Source organism: Sus scrofa, chromosome 3, assembly GCF_000003025.6.
Source record: "Sus scrofa isolate TJ Tabasco breed Duroc chromosome 3, Sscrofa11.1, whole genome shotgun sequence".
In the NCBI taxonomy this organism is placed as follows: domain Eukaryota; kingdom Metazoa; phylum Chordata; class Mammalia; order Artiodactyla; family Suidae; genus Sus; species Sus scrofa.
Genome location: NC_010445.4, coordinates 43,542,170 through 43,561,825, shown reverse-complemented (window position 1 = coordinate 43,561,825; position 19,656 = coordinate 43,542,170). Strand labels below are relative to the sequence as shown.

The 19,656-nt window shown below is 41.7% G+C and overlaps 1 protein-coding gene across 18 annotated transcripts in view; it reads right to left on the bottom strand.

Moving 5' to 3' along the window:
- ZNF169 (zinc finger protein 169) overlaps positions 527 to 19,656 on the bottom strand; it is a 58,075-nt gene continuing 38,945 nt past the window's right edge. For 13 of the 18 annotated variants that reach the window (XM_021087002.1, XM_021087005.1, XM_021087009.1 and 10 more), the window contains one exon: positions 527 to 7,003. In XM_021087002.1, the coding sequence (XP_020942661.1) occupies positions 5,457 to 7,003 (1,547 nt within the window). In that variant the 3' untranslated portion in view covers positions 527 to 5,456. Of the gene's footprint in view, positions 7,004 to 9,626; positions 9,695 to 19,656 lie in introns of all 18 variants that reach the window. The other 5 variants (XM_021087016.1, XM_021087014.1, XM_021087006.1 and 2 more) reach the window with 2 other exon arrangements.

Sequence of the window (19,656 nt, the reverse complement as noted above, 5' to 3'; positions counted from 1 at the left end):
CAAACCCATGTCCTCATGGATACTAGTCAGGTTTGTTACTACTGAGCCCCGACAGGAACTCCCTAGATTAATGTTTTATAGTTCTTAGCATATAAATCTTCCAAAGGTCTGCTCCTTGATCAGGTTTATTCATAGGTATTTAATTTTGGGGGGTGCAATTTTAAAAGGTATTTTTTAATATTCTTTTTCTTATATTTCATTGTTAGTATACAGAAACACAACCAATTTCTGAATGTTAATCTTGTATCCTGCTACTTTGCTGAATTCGTTTATCAGTTCAAGTAGTTTTTGTGTGGAGTCCTTAGGGTTTTCTATAGATTGTATTATGTCAGCTGTATATAGTGACAATTTTATCTTGGAGACATCTGTTTCATTGTTTGTTTTTTCAGAGGAATTTGATCTTTTCATCAGGAGTGGTTCCTCTGCTTCTTCATTTTACTTTTATTTCTCTTGACATATGAGTTTAGGAGAAACATCATCTACTGTGGGCTATTTTTATATGGGAACATTCCTGTGTAGCTTGTGCTAATTTTAATTTTTTTTTTTTTTTTTTGGTGAGAGTTCTTTTTTACTATGGATACCTGCCACCTCTTTCTTCACTGGCCATTGTTCCCTTAATAGGAGATGTGACTGATGTTTTGGTGACTAGAGTTTGTACTGGATATTTAGTTGAGGCCTCCTCTTTGTTCCTTGGCTGTCACTTCAGGGACAGAGTCTACTCCCTAGTTGTTGGAATAGAAGCCCTCAGATCTGTTTCTGAGGTGCAGTGTGAAGTAGGAAGGATTGGAGTGCTGCCATTGGGAGAAGAGACACTGAGTATTCCTCTGCCAGAGCTGTTCCCCATGAGTGTGCTTTGTTGTGTCACCTTTCACCCATTGTTTGGGCTTCAAAGTACACTGTTGTTTGCACTACCCTGGCCTCTCAACTGTGAAAATGCCAGCAATTGGCCCTAGTCTCTCAGGTATTCTCACAAGGCCAGCGGAGCAGATCCACTGAAGTCACGTCCCAGGACTACAACAGTTGCACACTTGAGCCCACTGTGAGAGCTATGGAGGCAGCTCAGACCCTGGCCTGGCCTGGCCTGGCCCCCATGTGCACAGGCCCACAAAGTGCAAGTTTCTAAGGCCAGACTGGTTCCAGCTGTGGAAGCACCCATTGTCCATTTGGATGTCTCACATGTGCTGAATTTAAAGAGCTAGTGGCAGAAGTATAGTATATGTGGCTTACTCAACTGTAGGGCGAGATTTCAGCCCTACTTCCTAAGTCATGTGGCCCTGGGGCTCATCTCTGGATTCAGCTCTACCTCTGTGTGTGGGCAACCCACTGGCATCTGCTCCTGGGGCCTGCCAAAGGGGCTCTTGGCATGGGAACTGGCCACTATGATGGCTGGAAAGCAGGAGCTGCCCAGGCGGGAACCAGCCAATGCAGTGGTAGAAGCATATGAGCCCAGAGCCCGTGGAGACAGCAGACTAGTGCACAGAGAAAGAGGGAACTAGGGCAGCTCTGCTCTTGTGCACCACTTAGCAATAGTGCTTTACTTCTATGACAGGCCCGGGCTTCTAACATGAACTTATGGTTGTGGCCATTCCACACTCCAGCCCCTTCAAGCTGTTTCTACACAGCCAACACCAGTCCTCCCCCCCGCCCCCCGTCTACTTATAGTTGCAATATTTTACAATATTACACAAGATATTGCAACTATAAATAATGCTGTGAAAAAGTCACATCATGTGTATAAAAATGCAAGTGATACTGAATCTTAGAAATGTTTTTGCTGTGTCAATAGATATGTATATAGTTTAAATACTGCCAATTCCCCTCTGAAAGGCTTCTACCATTCTGCATTTCTACAAAGATATGAAAATGTGTTTCCTCACAGCCTCACTAATGCAGAGTATTGTCAAGCTTTTGCATTTTTATCAAGCTGAATGTCAAGCTGCATTTTTGTCAAGATGAGTGAGAAATGGAATCAGTGTAGTTATAATTTGTATTTTTCTTATGAATGAAGCCTTTTCACTCATTTATACCTCTTTTGGTATAAACTGTCTGATCATGTCTTTTGTCCATTTTTCTATAGGACATCTGATATTTTCCCCTTGATTTTTAAGAGTTCTTATAAAGTGGGGATATTAACCCATCACCTGTGAAAGATGTTGACTTATATGCTGATATATACTTTTCTTCCAATCATTTGTCTTTTGATATTACTTATTGTATTTCTTGCCACGTGAAAGGTTTTTCTTTTAACTTTTGTATGCTAAACTTTGTCTTTAATTGCCTCTGAATTTTAAACCAGCAAAGCTGCTCAGGCCTGGGGAAAATGACCTTGTGGTGACCTTTCATTTCCTGAGGCAAGGGGGGGACATACCCAGTCATAGATAGACAGGGTATTTGTCAGGCTCTGTTGATTAGAGAAACTGAGAAACAATGGTCAAAGGGGTAGTGCCCTAAAATGAATCACTTTGTTGTACAGCAGAAATTTACCTCAACATTGTAAATCAATTTTACTTCAATAAAACTTTTTAAAATGAAGGGGGGAAAGTGCCCTGGCCCAGATGTAAAGCTGGGTGCTCCAGATCCTTAGTTCCTAACTAGAGGACCCTAGGGAGGGTTGTGGCTCAAGGCCACAAGTCTATGGGCTAAATTGGTGTGGCATGTATGCCCAGCTAATGGGCCTTGGAGCGCAGGGATGTGTCCAAGGCCCATTCAGTCAGCTTTTGGGGAAGGCCAGTGTGGGGTGTGGGGATCTCATATGGCTTTGCAAGACTTTAGAGATGAAGGCCATTGTAATATTGCTCTCCTTCTGCAGGACCAGAGTCCAGAACAAAGTATACAGTGACTCTCTCATGTCTCCCAAGAGACTGAATACCTGGGGGTTCTTGACAGATGAGTGAATGAGGTATGCAACCAGGTATGCAATTGTGTAAAGAAGCAATTTATTAAAACAAAAGCTGTAACCTATAGAGAAGGACTGCTGTTTAAGAAGTGATAGACAAACTAATGAATGCTGAAAGAAAGCAACATTTTCCCCTCCATTCCACTTCAAGAAAGCAGAGCATTTCCTAGTGATTTCTGCCATCTTCACACTCATAGGGAAAGGAAAGGAAAAGTCAGGACACACCCTTATGGCATAGTTCTTGGCCAGATATATATCTGGGGTATCCAGAAGGCAGTTGTATGGACTGAATTTCCTTCACCCTAGGGGTTGAAGCCCCAATCCTCCAGTACGTGGATATAGGGCTTATAAGAAGATAATTAAGATTAAATAGTATCATAAGGCTGGGGCCATAATCTAAATCTAATAGGGCTAGCATCCTTATAAGAGTAAGAGACACCAGCACTCATGCTCTCGCTCCAGCACATGTGCAAAAGAAAGGCTCCAGGAGGACACAGCAAGAAGGCAGCCACTGGCCAGCCACAGACAGAGGCTTCAATCGAAAATAACCCTGCTGATACTTTGATGTTGGACTTCCTGTCTCCAGAACTGAGAAAATAAGTTCCTGTTGCTTAAGCCATCCAGTCTCTGATTTTGTTATGGCAGCCTTAGCAAAATTTAGTACAATTTTGCTACTGAGAATAACATTTAAAAATATGTAATGCCTTGGAACTGGTTGATAGGTAGAGGCTGGAAGAGGTTTGAGGCACTTGTTGTAAAAAAGCCTGGATTGCCTAGAAGACAGTGTTGGTAGGAATATAAGAACATTTCAAGCTGGGAGTTCCCTGAGGGCCTAGTGGTTAGAGACTTGGCAATGTCAATGCTGTGGCTCCAGTTCAATTCCTGGCCTGGGAACTTCCGCAGGCCACGGGTGCAGCCAAAAAAAAAAAAAGTGATCACGGTGTTGTTTCAAAAATGAGAAATATGTTACTGGAAACTGGAGGAAAGGAAAGACAGTCCTTTTTATAACATGGAAAAGATTCTGGCCAGTGTTTCACTATTTTGTGGAAGGCAGAAATTTAGCTGAGATTTAAGCAAGGTGTTAGAGGTGCAACGAAGTTTTTCCTCCCCCTCCTTTTGGTACAATGTGAGAGCAGAGATAAATTGAGGGAACCATTAAGCAAAAGTGAACCAAAATTTGGAAAATTCCCTGCCTATCCTTGTTGTAAAAAATGAGAAAGCATTATCTGGAAAGACTACTTCTGTGTGGCTAGCCACTATTTGAAAGAGATTAGTTTGGAGCCAATGAACCACCTCAGTGACACAGATGGGACAAAATGAAGGCAGACTGACAGACTTCTGGTATTCTGCAAGAGGGAGATATGAGCTAACTAACTATCTGACTACAACTATGTTATCCATTAAGAGGAAAGAATGACCCCAAAGGTGAAACAGAGATCAATCAGCAGGCCTGCCATTTCCAAAACAGGCCCAGAAAGTTAAAAACTGGGCAGCCAGAATGTCTACTCCATGGTTCCAGTGGGCCAGGTATCACTGCTACCACTCCAGTGAGACCAGAAGATGGGGCTGCCACCCCTGGGGCAGCAGATACAGCCAAAGATTACTCTCAAGCTTTAAAAACCAGAAGAATTTGCCTTGCAATGTTTTAAACTTGCTTGGGGCCCATCAAGCTTTTTTTCCACTTTTAGAATGGGAATGTGAATTCTGTGCCTGTCCCATCATTTTACTTTGTAAGCAAATAACTTGTCTGGTTCACAGGTTCACAGCTGGAAAGTAATTGTGCCAAAGGATGAAACATACCTCTTTTACACCTTTTTTCACACTTTTACAAAGGACGAAATTATCTCATTTACACTCGATTTAGATGAGATTTTTGAATGTAGAAGTAATGTTAGAATGGGTTAAGACCTTTGCAGCTGTTAAGATGAATGTATTTTGTATGCGAAGAACATAAATTTTGGGGGTCCAGAAGGCTGAGTTGTTAAGGACTGAACTGTTCCCCTAAATTCACATTTTGAAGCCATAACCTACAATGTGACTTCTATCTGATGACAGGGCCTTTAAAAGGTAAATATTATGAGGTCATAGGGTTGGGCCCTAACCCAATAGCCAAAGGTATGTCTTCAGAAGAGAGGGAGATACCAGGAAAGCACGCCCACAGGGGGAAAAAGGCCATTTCAGGACACTGCAAGAATGTGGTCATCTGCCAGCCAGAGGAGAGACATCAATAAAAAACAAACTGCTTACACACTGATCTTGAACTTCTCAACAACCATGAGAAAATAAAGGTTTGTTCTTTAAGCCACCATGTCTGCAATATTTTGTTATTATGGAAGCCCTAGAAAATTAAAACACATTGCTTGTAAATCAACCATACTTCAATAAAATTTAAAAGACAAACAAAAAACACATTGTTGGTACAGAAAATAAACCATAAATCAACTATCTTATGATCACTGAAAGATGCAACATTGTTTTTCCTCTACTGCATTTAAAGGGAGTAGAATATTTCCTACTGATTTCTGCCATCTACACACTCATGGGGAAAGAAAAGGAAACGTCAAGAGAACAACTCTTGTGGCAGGAGGTGATGGCCAGACTTGGTTCTCCTGTGTCTGTGGAGGTGAGACTTCTGGCTAAAGCCACGACCACACTCCCTGCATATGTATGGCTTCTCTCCTGAATGGGTCCGTTGGTGTCTGATGAGGGCTGACTTGAAGCCAAAGCCACGACCACACTCATCACAGACACATGGCTTCTCTCCTGACCATGTCCTCTGGTCAGAGGTGAGGTTCTTCTGACTAAGTCTTTGCTCACATACTCTATACACATCAGCCTTCTCTCCTGAGTGTGTCTTCTGGTGTCTGGTGAGGAGTGACTTGAAGCCAAAGGTATGTCCACACTCAGGACACAGGTAAGGCTTCTCCCCTGTGTGCGTCCTCTGGTGCCTGATAAGGGTGACCTTCTGACCAAAGCCACGCCCACACTCAGGGCACACGTAAGGCTTCTCCCCTGTGTGCGTCCTCTGGTGGCCCATGAGGGAGACTTTCTGGCTAAAGCCACGCCCGCACTCAGAACACAGGTAAGGCTTCTCCCCTGTGTGTGTCCTCTGGTGTCTGATGAGGGTGACCTTCTGGCGAAAGCTATGCCCACACTCGGCACAGACATAAGGCTTCTCCCCTGAGTGTGTGACTTGGTGACTGATGAGCAGTGACTGCTGTCTAAAGCCACGCCCACACTCAAGGCACAAGAAGGGCCTCTCACCTGAATGTGAACTACGGTGCTGGAGGAGTGATGCCTTCTGACAAAAGCCTCTTCCACACTCTGGACACACAAAGGGCTTCTCTTCCAAGTGTGTCCTCTGGTGCAGGATGAGAGCGATCTTCTGGCGAAAGCCTCGCCCACACTCCTGACATACAAAGGGCCTCTCCCCAGAGTGTATCCTTTTATGGTTAGTTAGGGAGGACGTATACCTAAAGTGCTGACCACATTCCCTGCACATGTAGGGCTTCTCCCCTGAGTGTTTCCTCTGGTGTATGGTGAGGGAGGACTTCCGGCCAAAGCCTCGCCCACACTCCCTACAACTATATGGCTTCTCACCTGTGTGTGTCCTCTGGTGCTTAATGAGATCTGATCTCTGGCAGAAGCTTCTGCCACATTCAGGGCACATATGATGTTTCTGAAGGCTAAAGAGGCTTGACTTTGTGCTAAATCCTAGTCTGTATTTTTCAGATACGACTGCTCCACATTCTGAGACATCTGCCTCTGTCAACACTGCATCTGCCTCCTCAGGGCTCAACCCCTGGTCTAGCCCTCTACTGCTGTTGCCTTCCTTGTCTACTGGCTGATGTTGAGATGGGCTGAAGAACACCCCTGAAGTCCCACTTAGCTGCAGTCTCCCAAGAACAGTGCCAGAGCCTTCTCTTTCTCCATCTTCTGCTTTGTCACTCAAGCAGCTTGGAGCTTCTAGTAGGAGGTGGCTTCCTGCAGATGAACATGAGAAGATCTGGGGGGAATGACTGCACAGCACATATTGATGGAAGAACTTTGGACTGGAAAAGGTCACTGGGCAGGAGAGACAGGGCTGAAATTCTGTTCTTGGTTCTGCTGGAGAGAAAGCTTTGGTCAGTATCACTGCAGGTACCTTATCCAACAGTTATTACTCAGATGCTCATATTCCCTTCACAGACCTACCTTCCATCACATAGCGACACATTAATGCCTTTTTTTTTTTTTTTTTTTTTTTTTTTTAGGGCTGTACCTAGGGCATAATGAAGTTCGCAGGCTAGGGGTCAAACCAGAGTTATAGCTGCAGGCCTATGCCGCAGCTCACAGTAAAATGCCAGATCCTTAACCCACTGAGTGAGGCCAGGGATCAAACCCGCATCCTTGTGGATACTAGTTAGATTCTTTTCTGCTGAGCCACAAGGGGAACTCCTACATCAATGCATATCCTTTTGCAATACACAATGAGCCAGATCTAAATTTCAACCCAGCTAAAGAGTTTAAGAAAGCATCACAGGGGAGTTCCCATTGTGGCACAATTGAAACAAATCTGACTAGCATCCATGAGGATTCAGGTTCGATCCCTGGCCTTGCTCAGTTGGTCAGGGAGCCAGCATTGCTGTGAGCTGTGGTGTGGGTCACAGAGGCAGCTCAGATCCTGAGATGCTGTGGCTGTAGCCAACAGCTGTAGCTGCAATCCAATTCGATCCCTAGCCTGGGAACTTCCATATGCTGTGCATGCAGCACCCCCACCACCACCAAAAAAAGAAAAAAAAAATCACAGGCATGTGTAGCCCTATAAATTGCTACCATTAAAGTTATACATTTCCCCCTAATAAATATAATTTTTATATATTTTATACTCAATGAATTTATTACATTTATAGTTGTACAATGATCATCACAATCAAATATAATATAATCTTACAAGCCACGGTCATTAACACTGATATAAACAGTATCGACAAATATATGCATTTATTGATATAGCTACATCATTTACTACAAATTTCTATTGGGACGTCCTACAAAAAAGGATGGAGTCAAAAAAAGGGAGTCACTCCACCCAAAGGTGGCATGGTAGAGGCAGTATAAGAGGAGAGTTGAGAGCTCCATTTGAGAAATGACCTGGAAGGGGTTTCCTCCATCCAAAACAAATATTTCCTAGAGGATAACATGCTGGGTTCTCTATCATGGCACACAGAACCAACAGTGAAACACAGAGTCACAGTCTAAGCCTGCAACCTCTTGAAGGATTTTGGCTCCTGATGACCCCAATCAACCCAGGATCTGCTTTTCTAAGTGTTGTCATTTTGGGGGTTTTGTTTGTTTATTTTTACAAATTGTTGTAAATGGGAAATTTTCTACCCAAAATATTGCTAGCAGACATCATATTTGTATCCCCTTTTCCACTGTACTGCTTCTGTTCACCTTAAGCTGCTGAAAAATACCATGAACTATAAACTCAATATACCAGGCCTTGGCAGGCCTACCTGACTCACCAAACATGAGATGTGTTTTATAAACACTCTACAAAAGTGGTCAGCAAAGTACAATTAACCACAGGTTTTGTGAATAGAGTCTGTTGGACCACAGCCACACTCGATCTTTCTGTACTGTTTATGGCAGTTTTCACATACAACAGCAAAGGTGAGTGCTTGCAACACAGAAGGTAAAGACTACAACACCTAAAACGTTTACAATATGGCCCTTTAGAGAAAATTACTCATCCCATCTGGTCAAAGATGCTAGCTACCAATACTAACAAGAAGAGCTTCCAGGAAACCCCTTCCTCCATTTGCTCCTCAGCAAGCCATCCAGTAAACTTAGTCTGTGTCCTCTCTCATCCCTTCCTCAGTGCTTTCCCCTCTCTCTCTGTATATGTGTGTAAGTGTTGCTAGATCTAGAGGCTCCTGAGAAATGACCCTGATAATCATCCACAAGTGCTGGCCCTGCTGGACTTCCACTGGGAAAGTGCACGTCCTTTCAGTCTTGGTATACAGATCTGGCCATCAGGGGTCCCACCATGGTTGGTCTCTCAGCATTGAATGTGCTCTAGTTCAGCTCACTGAACTCTCAGGGAATTTCTTTTGTTAAGCTTGGCTGCCCACATGTTCAGAACTTGTGGCGGGTGTGTGCATTTCTGACCAGCAGTTTCCAATACTTGGCTGTAATTCTAAGGTTCTGACAGCTGAGCTTTCAGCATTTTGCTCTTATATCCTTGTCTGTGATGTGATGGGAAGAGAAAAGCACCCACTGCCTTCACCTTGGCATGATTATATTCCCAGCTGGGTTACAAGATCTAAGGTTAGCAGGAAACTACATATCATTACGGATGCCCTGTTCAGTGTCTTCTGTATTAAATATAGTGATGGGTTTAAATACAGCTAACACTGCCCTTCTGGGAGGCAAAGCCTCTAATCAGACTGTTCATTCATCATCATTTTTGTGCCTCTAACAATGTGGCAAAGTTTAGCTAAAAGCAATTAAGAATGACAATATCCACTTTGGGAAACCCCAAACCTTAACACACTTTTCAACATCCAGAACTTCCTTAATAAAAGGAAAAATAAAATTTTACCAAGGTAATACTTTTCAGTTAATCATAAAATTTTCCAGAATGTAGAAAAAAAATGAATTTATACTCTGTTACAGTCTATAGCTGTTCTTGTACCAATTGATTTTTCAGACCAATAAGTGCTTCAATAATTGTACATGAACTCACATGTTCCAAAGGAAAAGGAAAAAACATCCATTCCTAATGGCTCCTCAAAGAAAGTTTTCCTTTTGCAGCTGCAATTGTAAAGAATAAATGTATAGCAGTGAGTTAAATGAACGACTATAGCCACTGGAGTACAAGGAAGAAAGAGAAAATGATAGTGCTCACCTCCTCTCATGAAAACACCAAAATCACAACTAACTGCTGAACAACCATCAACAAAAAAGATTGGAACCTACCAAAAAAGGTATGTTACATCCAAAGACAAGAAGGCACAATGACATGGTAGGAGGGGCACTTGCGCAATACAATCAAATCCCACACCTACCAAGGTGGCAATTCACAAACTGAAAAATAATTGTATCACAGATGTTCTCCCACAGGAGTGAGAGTTAAGAGACCCACGTCAGCAGTTTCTGTTGTGGCACAGCAGTAACAAGTCCGACTAGTATCCATGAGGATTTGGGTTCAATCCCTGGCCTCACTCAGTGGGTTGAGGATCTGGTGTTGCTGTGAGCCATGGTGTAGGGTGCAGACATGGCTGTGACTGTGGTGTAGATTGGCAGCTGTAACTCTGATTCAACCCCTAGCCTGGGAACTTCCATATCCCACTAGTTAAGCCCTAAAAAGCAGAAAACAAACAAACAAAAAAAAAGATGAGACTCTCCAGCCTGGGGGTCTAGCATCAGGAAGGGGAATCCCCAGAGAGTTTGCCACTCAAGGCCAGCAGGGCTTGAGCACAGGAACTCCAAAAGACTGGGAAAAACAGAGACTCCACTGATGGAGGGTGCACCTTGGGCTTCATGTGCACTAGGACTCAGGGCAAAGCAACAACTCCATGGAAGCCTGAGCCAGATCTACCTGTGGGTCTTGGAGGGACACCTGGGGAGGCAGGGGTGACCTGTGACTCACTTTCAGGACAAGGATACTGGCCACGGGGACCTGGCCATATTCACAAGCATGAGCCCTCCCAAATATTACCATTTTGGCACTGGGACCTGGCCTCACCCAACAGCCTGCAGGAACCAGTGCTGGGACACCTGAGGCCAAACAATAGGGTTTGATAGACTGTGTAACATCACTCTGAACCCAAAGCCACCTCAACTCTAAACACACCCTTTGACAAAGCCCTGCCCATCTGAAGGCAATGTCCAGCTCTACCTACCAGTGGACAAGCACCAGTCCCTCCTAAAAGGAAGGCTGCACAAAGCCCCTGACGCAACTCACCCACCAAGGGATAGACACCAGAAGCAAGAGGACTGAATTCCTGCAGCCTGTATAAGAGAGACCATAAATGCAGAAAATTAGAGAAAATGCGATGGCAGAGAAATATGTTCCAGATGAAGAACAAGATAAAACCCTAGAGGAACAACTAAGTGAAGTGGAGATAGGCAATCTACCCAAAAAAAGAATTCAGAGTAATGACAGTAAAGATGATCCAAAGTCTTGGGAAAAGAGTGGAGGTACAGACCAAGAAGATACAAGGAATATTTAACAAAATGAAAAGTACACTAGAAGGATTAAATAGTGGAATAAATGAGACATAAGAACTAAATAAATGAGGTGGAAGACAGACCAGTAAAAATCACTGCTCCAGAACAGAATAAACAAAAAAGAATGAAAAGAAATGAGGGTCTAAGAGATATCTATGACAATATTAAACATACCAATATTTGCATTACAGGGGTCCCAGAACAAGAAAAGAGAAAGAAAAGGTCTGAGAAAATATTTGATGAGATAATAGCAAAAAACCTCCCTAATATGGAAAAGAAAACACTCAGGTACAGAAAGCACAGAGCATCTCATACAGGATATCCAAGGAGGAACACACCAAGACACATAATCGAACTGCCACAAATCAAAGCCAAGGAGAAAATATAAAAGCAACAAATAAGATAAAAGGAAATACCCATAAGATTATATCAGCTGATTTTTCTGTAGAAACTCTGCAGGTCAGAAGGGAAAAACACAATATATTTCAAGTAGTGAAGGGGAAAAACCTACAACCAAGAATACTCTATGCATCAAGGCTCTTATTCAAATTCAACAGAGAAATCAAAAGCTCTACAGACAAGCAAAAGGTAAGAGAACTCAGCAGCACCAAACCAGCTTTACAGCAAATGCTAAAGGAACTTCTCTAGGTGGAAAAGAAAAGGACACAACTAGAAACAAAATTATGAAAAGGAAAACTCACCATATGTACATAGACTGCTATGAAAACTTCATGGTAAGAGAAAACCAGAAATCTACAACCGATACACACACACAAAAAGAAAAAGCAATCCAAAATAATCATTAAGTCACAAGAGAAAAGAGGAAAGGAAGAAAAAAGACCTACAAAAACAAATCTAAAGCAATTAACAAAACAGCAATAAAAACATACATATCAATAATTACCTTAAATGTAAATGGAAAATGCTCCAACCAAAAGAAACAGACTGGCTGAATGGATTTCCCTCCCTGGCCCCCACTAAAAAAAAAAAAAACAAAAAAACAAAACAGTATACATGCTGTGTGCAACAGACCCACCTCAGATCTAGGGAAAGTGAGGGAATGGGAAAAGGTATTCTGAGAAAATGGAAATCAAAAGAAAGATGGAGTTGCAATATTCATATCAGACAAAAGACTTTAAAATAAAGACTGTTACTAGAGATAAAGGACACTATATAATGATCAAGGATTGACACAAGAAGAAGATATTAGGTAAATATATGCACCCAACATAGGAGCAAATGCTAACAGCCATAAAAAGAGAAATGAACTGTAACAGAATAATGGCAGGGGCTTTAACACACCCACTTAAACAAATGGACAGATCATCGAAACAGAAAATTAATAACGAAACACAGGCCTTAAGTGACAATTAGACCAGATGGACTTAATATTTATAGAACATTCTACCCAAAAGCAGAATGCACATTGTTTTCAAGTGCACATGGAACATTCTTCAGGGTGGATCACATCCTGGGCCACAAAGCAATTGGTAAATTTAAGAAAACTGAAATCAGGAGTTCCCGTCGTGGCGCAGTGGTTAACAAATCCGACTAGGAACCATGAGGTTGTGGGTTCGGTCCCTGCCCTTGCTCAGTGGGTTAACGATCCGGCGTTGCCGAGAGCTGTGGTGTAGGTTGCAGACGCGGCTCGGATCCTGCGTTGCTGTGGCTCTGGCGTAGGCCGGTGGCTACAGCTCCGATTCAACCCCTAGCCTGGGAACCTCCATATGCCGCGGGAGCAGCCCAAGAAATAGCAACAACAACAACAACAACAAAAAGACCAAAAAAAAAAAAAAAAGAAAAAAAAAAGAAAACTGAAATCATATCAAGCATCTTTTCCAACCACAACATTCTGAGATTAGAAATCAACTACAGGAGATCCCACTATGGTACAACGAGATCTACCATGTCTCTGCAGCAACAGGGATGTGAATTTGATCCCCAGATTGACAGAGTGGGTTAAGGATCCAGCAGTGCCACAGGTGTGGTATAGGTCATAAGTCCAGCTCGGATTCAAACCCTGGCCCAGGAGTTCCATATGCCATGGGGTGACCAAAAAAGAAAAAAAGAAGTCAACTATAAGAAGAAAAAAAAAGTGTAAAACACAAAAATGTGGAGGCTAAACAATGTTATTAAACAACCAATAGATCACCAAAGAAATCAAAGAGGAAATCAAAAAATACCTAGAGACAAATGATAAGAAAAATGTGACAATACAAAACCTACGGGAAGCAGCAAAAACTGTTCCAAGAGGGAAGTTTAGAAGTACAATATTACCTCAAGAAACAAAAAAATCTCAAATAAACAACCTTACCTTACAACTAAAGGAACTAGAGAAAGAACAAACAAAACCCAAAGTTAATAGAAGGAAAGAAATTACAAAGATCTGAGCAGAAATAAATGAGATAGAGATGAAGAAAATGGAAAAGATCAATGAAACTAAAAGTTGGCTCTGTGAAAAGATGAAAAGATAAAACTGATAAAACTTCAGCAAGACCCATAAAGAAAAACAGGGAGAGGGCTCAAATTAATAAAATTAGAAACGAAAAAAGGAGAAGTGACAACTGAAACCACAGAAATACAAAGATTCAGAAGAGACTACTACCATTAACTATATACCAATAAAATGGACAACCTAGAAGAAATGGACAAATACTTAGAAAGGTACAATCTTCCAAGACTGACCAAGGAAGAAATAGAAAATATATATGGAATAGTCTTCAGGACCAGATGGCTTCAAAGATGAATTCTATCAAACATTTAGAGAAGAGTTGAGATGGGATTAAGATGGGCAGAATAGAAGGACTAGAGCTCAACCTCTTTCCTAAAAACAACAAAATTACAACCTTCAACTAAATGGACTGGAAACTTTCAAAAAGATATCCTATTCCAGAAGACAAAGAGGAGGCAACATCAAGAGGTAGAAGGGGCGATCACGTGATATAAGCAACCCCATAGCTCCTGAGCAGGAAGCCCCACAGACTGGAAAGTAACTGTATCACAGAGAGTCACCTACGGGAGTGAGAATCCCCATGTCTGGGGATCTGGCATTGGGAAAAAGAGCCCCTGGAGCATCTGGCATTGAGGGACAGTGGGGCTTGTTCGCAAGTGCTCTACTGGACTGGGGGAAATGGACCCCATTCTTGAGAGGTGCATGCAGGTTCTCATATGCACTGGGTCCAGGGGCAGAGCAGACTCCATAGGAGTCTGGGTCGGACCTGACTGCAGTCTTTGGAGGATCTCCAAAGAGAACAGTGGGTGACCATGGCTCATTGTGGGGGAAAGTCACTGGAGGCAAAGCTCTCAGGAATATTCATCAGCATGTGTTTCTCTAGAGCTGGCCATTTGGGGAAAATCCAGCCCCACCCATCAGCACTGAGAAGCCCCAGGAAAAACAATAATCCAGGTGGGATCACTGCTCCACCCATCAGTAAACAGGCTGCCTAAAGACCCCCAAGGCACACAGCTACTCTAATCTCACCCAGAGACAGAGCCTTACCCACCAAAGGGAGAGAAATCAGCCCCACCTACCACTGGGCAAGCACCAGTGCCTCCCATAAGGAAGCCTACAGCAAGCCCCCATACCAACTTCAGCCACAAAGGGGGACAGACACCAGAAGAAAGAGAGGCTACAACTCTGTTGTCTGCAAAAAGGACACCACACCAAAAACCTATAAAAATGAAAAGGCAGAGAACGATAACTCAGGTAAGGGAGAAAGAAAAGAAAAACAGAAAAACAACTAAGTGATCTGGCGATTATCGGCCTCCAGGAAAAAGACTTTAGACTGATGATGCTGAAGATGATGCAAGACACTGGAAATAAACTGGAGGCAAAGATTGATAACTTACAAGAAAAACCGAGTAAAGAAATACAAGATTTAAAACTTAAGCAGAGATGCAAAATATAATAACTGAAATAAAAAATTCATTAGAAGCAAACAGCAGAATACAGGAGGCAGAAGAACGAATAAGTGAGGTGGAGGACAGATTAGTGGAAATTACTGATACAGAAAAGAGAAAAAAGATTGAAAAGAAATGAAGAGAGTCTAAGACAACTCTGGGAAAATGTTAAATGCACAAACATCAGGAGAAGAAATAGAGAAAGGGAAGAAAAAAATTCAAAGAAATAATAGCCAAAAACATCCCAAACATGGGAAGGGAACCACTCATTCAAATCCAGGAAGCACAATGAGTACCATATAAAATAAACCCAAGGAGGAAGACCCCAAGACACATATTAATCAAACTGACCAAAATTAAAGACAAAGCAAAAATACTGAAAGCAGCTAGGGAAAAGAAACAAATAACATACAAGGGAACCCCGATAAGGATATCAGCAGGTTTCAGCAGAAACTCTACAAGCCAGAAGGAAGTGGCACAATATACTTAATGCAATGAAGGAAAAAACCTCCAACCAAGATTACTTTACCCAACAAGGCTCTCATTCAGATTTGAAGGAGAAATCAAAAGCTTCACAGATAATCAAAAGCAAAGAGAATTCAGCAACACTAAACCAGCTTAACAACAAATACTAAAGGAACTTCTCTAAGCAGAAAAGAAAAGGCCACAACTAGAAACAAAAACACTGCAAATAACAAGGTGCACCAGTAAAGGAAGACATACAGTAAAGACAGGAAATGATACATGCACAATTATGCTACCAAAATCAGAAATCATGAGAAAAGGAAGGTACAAATGCAGGACACTGGAGATACACTTGCAATTAAGAGAACAACAACTTAAAACAATCTCATACATATAAGAGATTTGATACAGACTTTGATACAGACTCATATATCAAAACTTCAGGGTAACTGCAAACCAAAAATCTACAATTGATATACATACAAATAGGAAAAATCAACTCAAATACAACACTAAACATAGTCATCAAACTACAAGAGGAGAGAACAAGAGAAGAAGAAAAAAAGAGCAACAATAACAAATCCAAAACAGTTAATAAAATGGCAGTAAGAACATACATATCAATAATCACCTTAAATGTGAATGGACTGACCCAGAATAGCCAAAGACATCCTGAAGAAGAAAAATGGAGCTCGAGGAATCAGGCTCCCGGACTTCAGACTATGCTACAAAGCAACAATCATCAAAACCATTATGGTACTGGCACAAAGACAGAAATAGAGATCAGTGGAACAGGATAGAAAGCCCAGAATTCAACCCATGCACCTACAGCCAACTCATCTATGACAAAGGAGGCAAGGATATACAGTGGAGAAAGGACAGCTTGTTCAATAAGGGGTGCTGGGAAAACTGGACAGCCACATGCAAAAGAATGAAATTAGAACACTCCCTCACACCATACACAAAAATAAACTCAAAATGGATGAAAGACCTAGATATAAGACCAGACACTATCAAACTCTTAGAGGAAAACACAGGCCAAACACTCTCTGACATATACCACAGCAACATCTTCTCAGATCCACCTCTTAGAGCATTGACAATAAAAACAAAAATAAACAAATGGGACCCAATCAAACTTAAGAGTTTCTGCACAGCAAAGGAAACCCTAAACAACACAAAAAGACAACCCACAGAATGGGAGAAAATCTCTGCAAATGAATTGGTGGACAAGGGATTAATCTCCAAAATTTATAAACACCTTCTGCAGCTCCACACCAAAAAAAAACAAAAAACCCCATCCAAAAATGGGCAGAAGATCTAAGCAGTTCTCCACAGAAGACAGACAGATGGCCAAGAAACACATGAAAAGATGTTCAACATCACTCATTCTTAGAGAAATGCAAATCAAAACCACTCTGAGGTACCACCTTACACCAGCCAGAATGGCCATCATCAAAAAGTCTACAAACAATCAGAGCTGGAGAGGGTGTGGAGAAAAAGGAACCCTATTACACCGTTGGTGGGATTGTAAATTGGTGCAACCACTGTGGAAAACAGTATGGACATTTCTCAGAAAACTAAACATAGAACTAGCATTTGATCCAGCAGTCCCACTCCTGGGCATCTACCCAAGAGAAAACCACGACTCACAAAGACACATGTACTCCGATGTTCATTGCAGCGCTATTTTCAATAGCCAAGACATGGAAACAACCTAAATGTCCATCGACAGAGGAGTGGATCAAGAAGATATGGTACATATACACAATGTAATATTACTCAGCAATGAAAAGGAACGAAATACCAGCATTTTTAGCAACATGGATGGACCTAGAAATTATCATGCTAAGTGAAGTCAGCCATACAATGAGACATCAACATCAAATGCTTTCACTGACATGTGGAATCTGAAAAAAGGTCAGACTGAACTTCTTTGCACAACAGATGCTGACTCACAGACTTTGAAAAACTTATGGTGCCCAAAGGAGACAGTTCAGGGGGTGGGGGGATGTGCCTGGGCTGTGGGATGGAAATCCTGTGAAGTCAGATTATGATCATTATACAACTACAGATGTGATAAAATCATTTGAGTAATTAAAAAAAATGAAAAAAAAATGTGGCTCGGATCTGGCGTTGCTATGGCTGTGGCTAGGCCGACAGCAACAGCTCTGATTAGATCCCTAGCCTGGGAACCTCCATATGCCGCAGGTGTGGCCCTAAAAGGACAAAAGACAAAAAAAAAAAAGTTTCAGACTGAGAGGATATTTGCAATATATACAAATGACAATGGACTTGTATCCAGGATCAATAAAAAACTCATAAAACTCAGTAATAAAAAGGAAAACAATGCAGAAAAATTAGACAAAGATTTGAGTACATACTTCACAAAATAATGTATATGATATATATATGTAAATAATCAAAAAGCACACAGAAGTGCTCAGCATCATTAATCATCAGGGAAATGGAAACTTTTATGAGATAACACTACACATCCATTCCCAGAGATAAAAAGAAAATTGTCAGGAAGAATGTGAAGTGCTAGTAACTCTCATATGTTTCTTGTTCATGGAAGTGAGACATTGTATAACCACTTTGGAAAAGGTCTAGTTGCTTCTTATAAAACTACACATACAGTTATCCTGTGACTCAGTATACTGGGTTGAGTACCATCCCATCAAACTTAATGTCAACCTGGAACACGTGAATGTGGACTTATTTTGAAACAGAGTCTTTGCAGATGTAATAAAGTTAAAATGAGGTTATAGTGGATTAGAGTGAGCTTTAAACCAACGACTGGTATCCTTACAAGGAGAGGGAGATTTGGATACAGAGACACATAGAAGGAAGAAGGCTATGAGACCAAAGAGGCAGAGATTGAAGTGATGCAGCAATAGCCAAAGAATACTAGATGGCCAGCAACCACCAGAAGCTAGGAGAGACACAAACTCTCCTTCGGAACCTCCAGAAAAAAACAACTCTGACAACAGGTTGATTTTGAACTATGAAAGAATAAATTTTTGTTTTAAGCCTCTCAGTTTATGGTAATTTTATATTAAGAGGAAGTTCCGGAGTTCCCGTCGCGGCGCAGTGGTTAACAAATCCAACTAGGAACCATGAGGTTGCGGGTTCGATCCCTGCCCTTGCTCAGTGGGTTAACGATCCGGCATTGCCGTGAGCTGTGGTGTAGGTTGCAGACGCGGCTCGGATCCCGCATTGCTGTGGCTCTGGCGTAGGCCGGTGGCTACAGCTCCGATTCAACCCCTAGCCTGGGAACCTCCATATGCCGCGGGAGCGGCCCAAGAAATAGCAACAATAACAACAACAACAACAACAAAGACAAAAGACAAAAAAAAAAAAAAAAAAAAAAGAGGAAGTTCCATTGTGGCTCAGCAGTAATGAACCCAACTAGTATCCATGAGGATGCAGGTTTGATCCCTGGCCTTGTTCAGTGGGTTAAGGATCTGGCATTGCCCTGAGTTGTGGTGTAGATGGAAGATGTGGCTCAGATCCCATGTTGTTGTGGCTATGGTGTAGGCTGGTAGCTGTAGCTCCAATTCAGCCTCTAGCCTGGGAACTTTCATATGCCACAGGTGGACCCTAAAAAAGCAAAAAACAAAAACAAAAAAAAACCCTAGGAAATGAATAAACCCTAGGTACTTATTCAAAGGAAACAAAAACAAAGGTTTACCAAAAATAAACAAATGAACAAAAAATTAGCATAAGAATGTTAACAGCAGCTCTTTCAAAACAACGAAAAAATGGAATCTGTCAAGATGTCTATAAGGAGAATGGATAAACATCACATATTCATATAATGGAATGCTATTTGGTGTTTACAAAAAAGAAAAAAAGAATAGACTACTGATACATACAACATGAATGAAGCTTAAAAACTGTTGAGTGAAAGAAGCCTTATATTATATGATTGTTTATGCAAAATTGCACATTGGTCAAAACTAAGTATGGTGAAATAAAATCAGAACAATGGTACCTCTGAGGGGTAGGGGCAGGAGTTTACTGGGATGAGTCAGAAGAGAACTATTGGCTAACAGTAATACTCTGTATTTTGGTAACGTTTGGGTTATAGAGCATTGTTTGAACTCACAGACTAGTACACTTAAGATTTTGCATTTCCTGTAAGTAAATTCCACCTTAAAAGAAAAAACTAAATA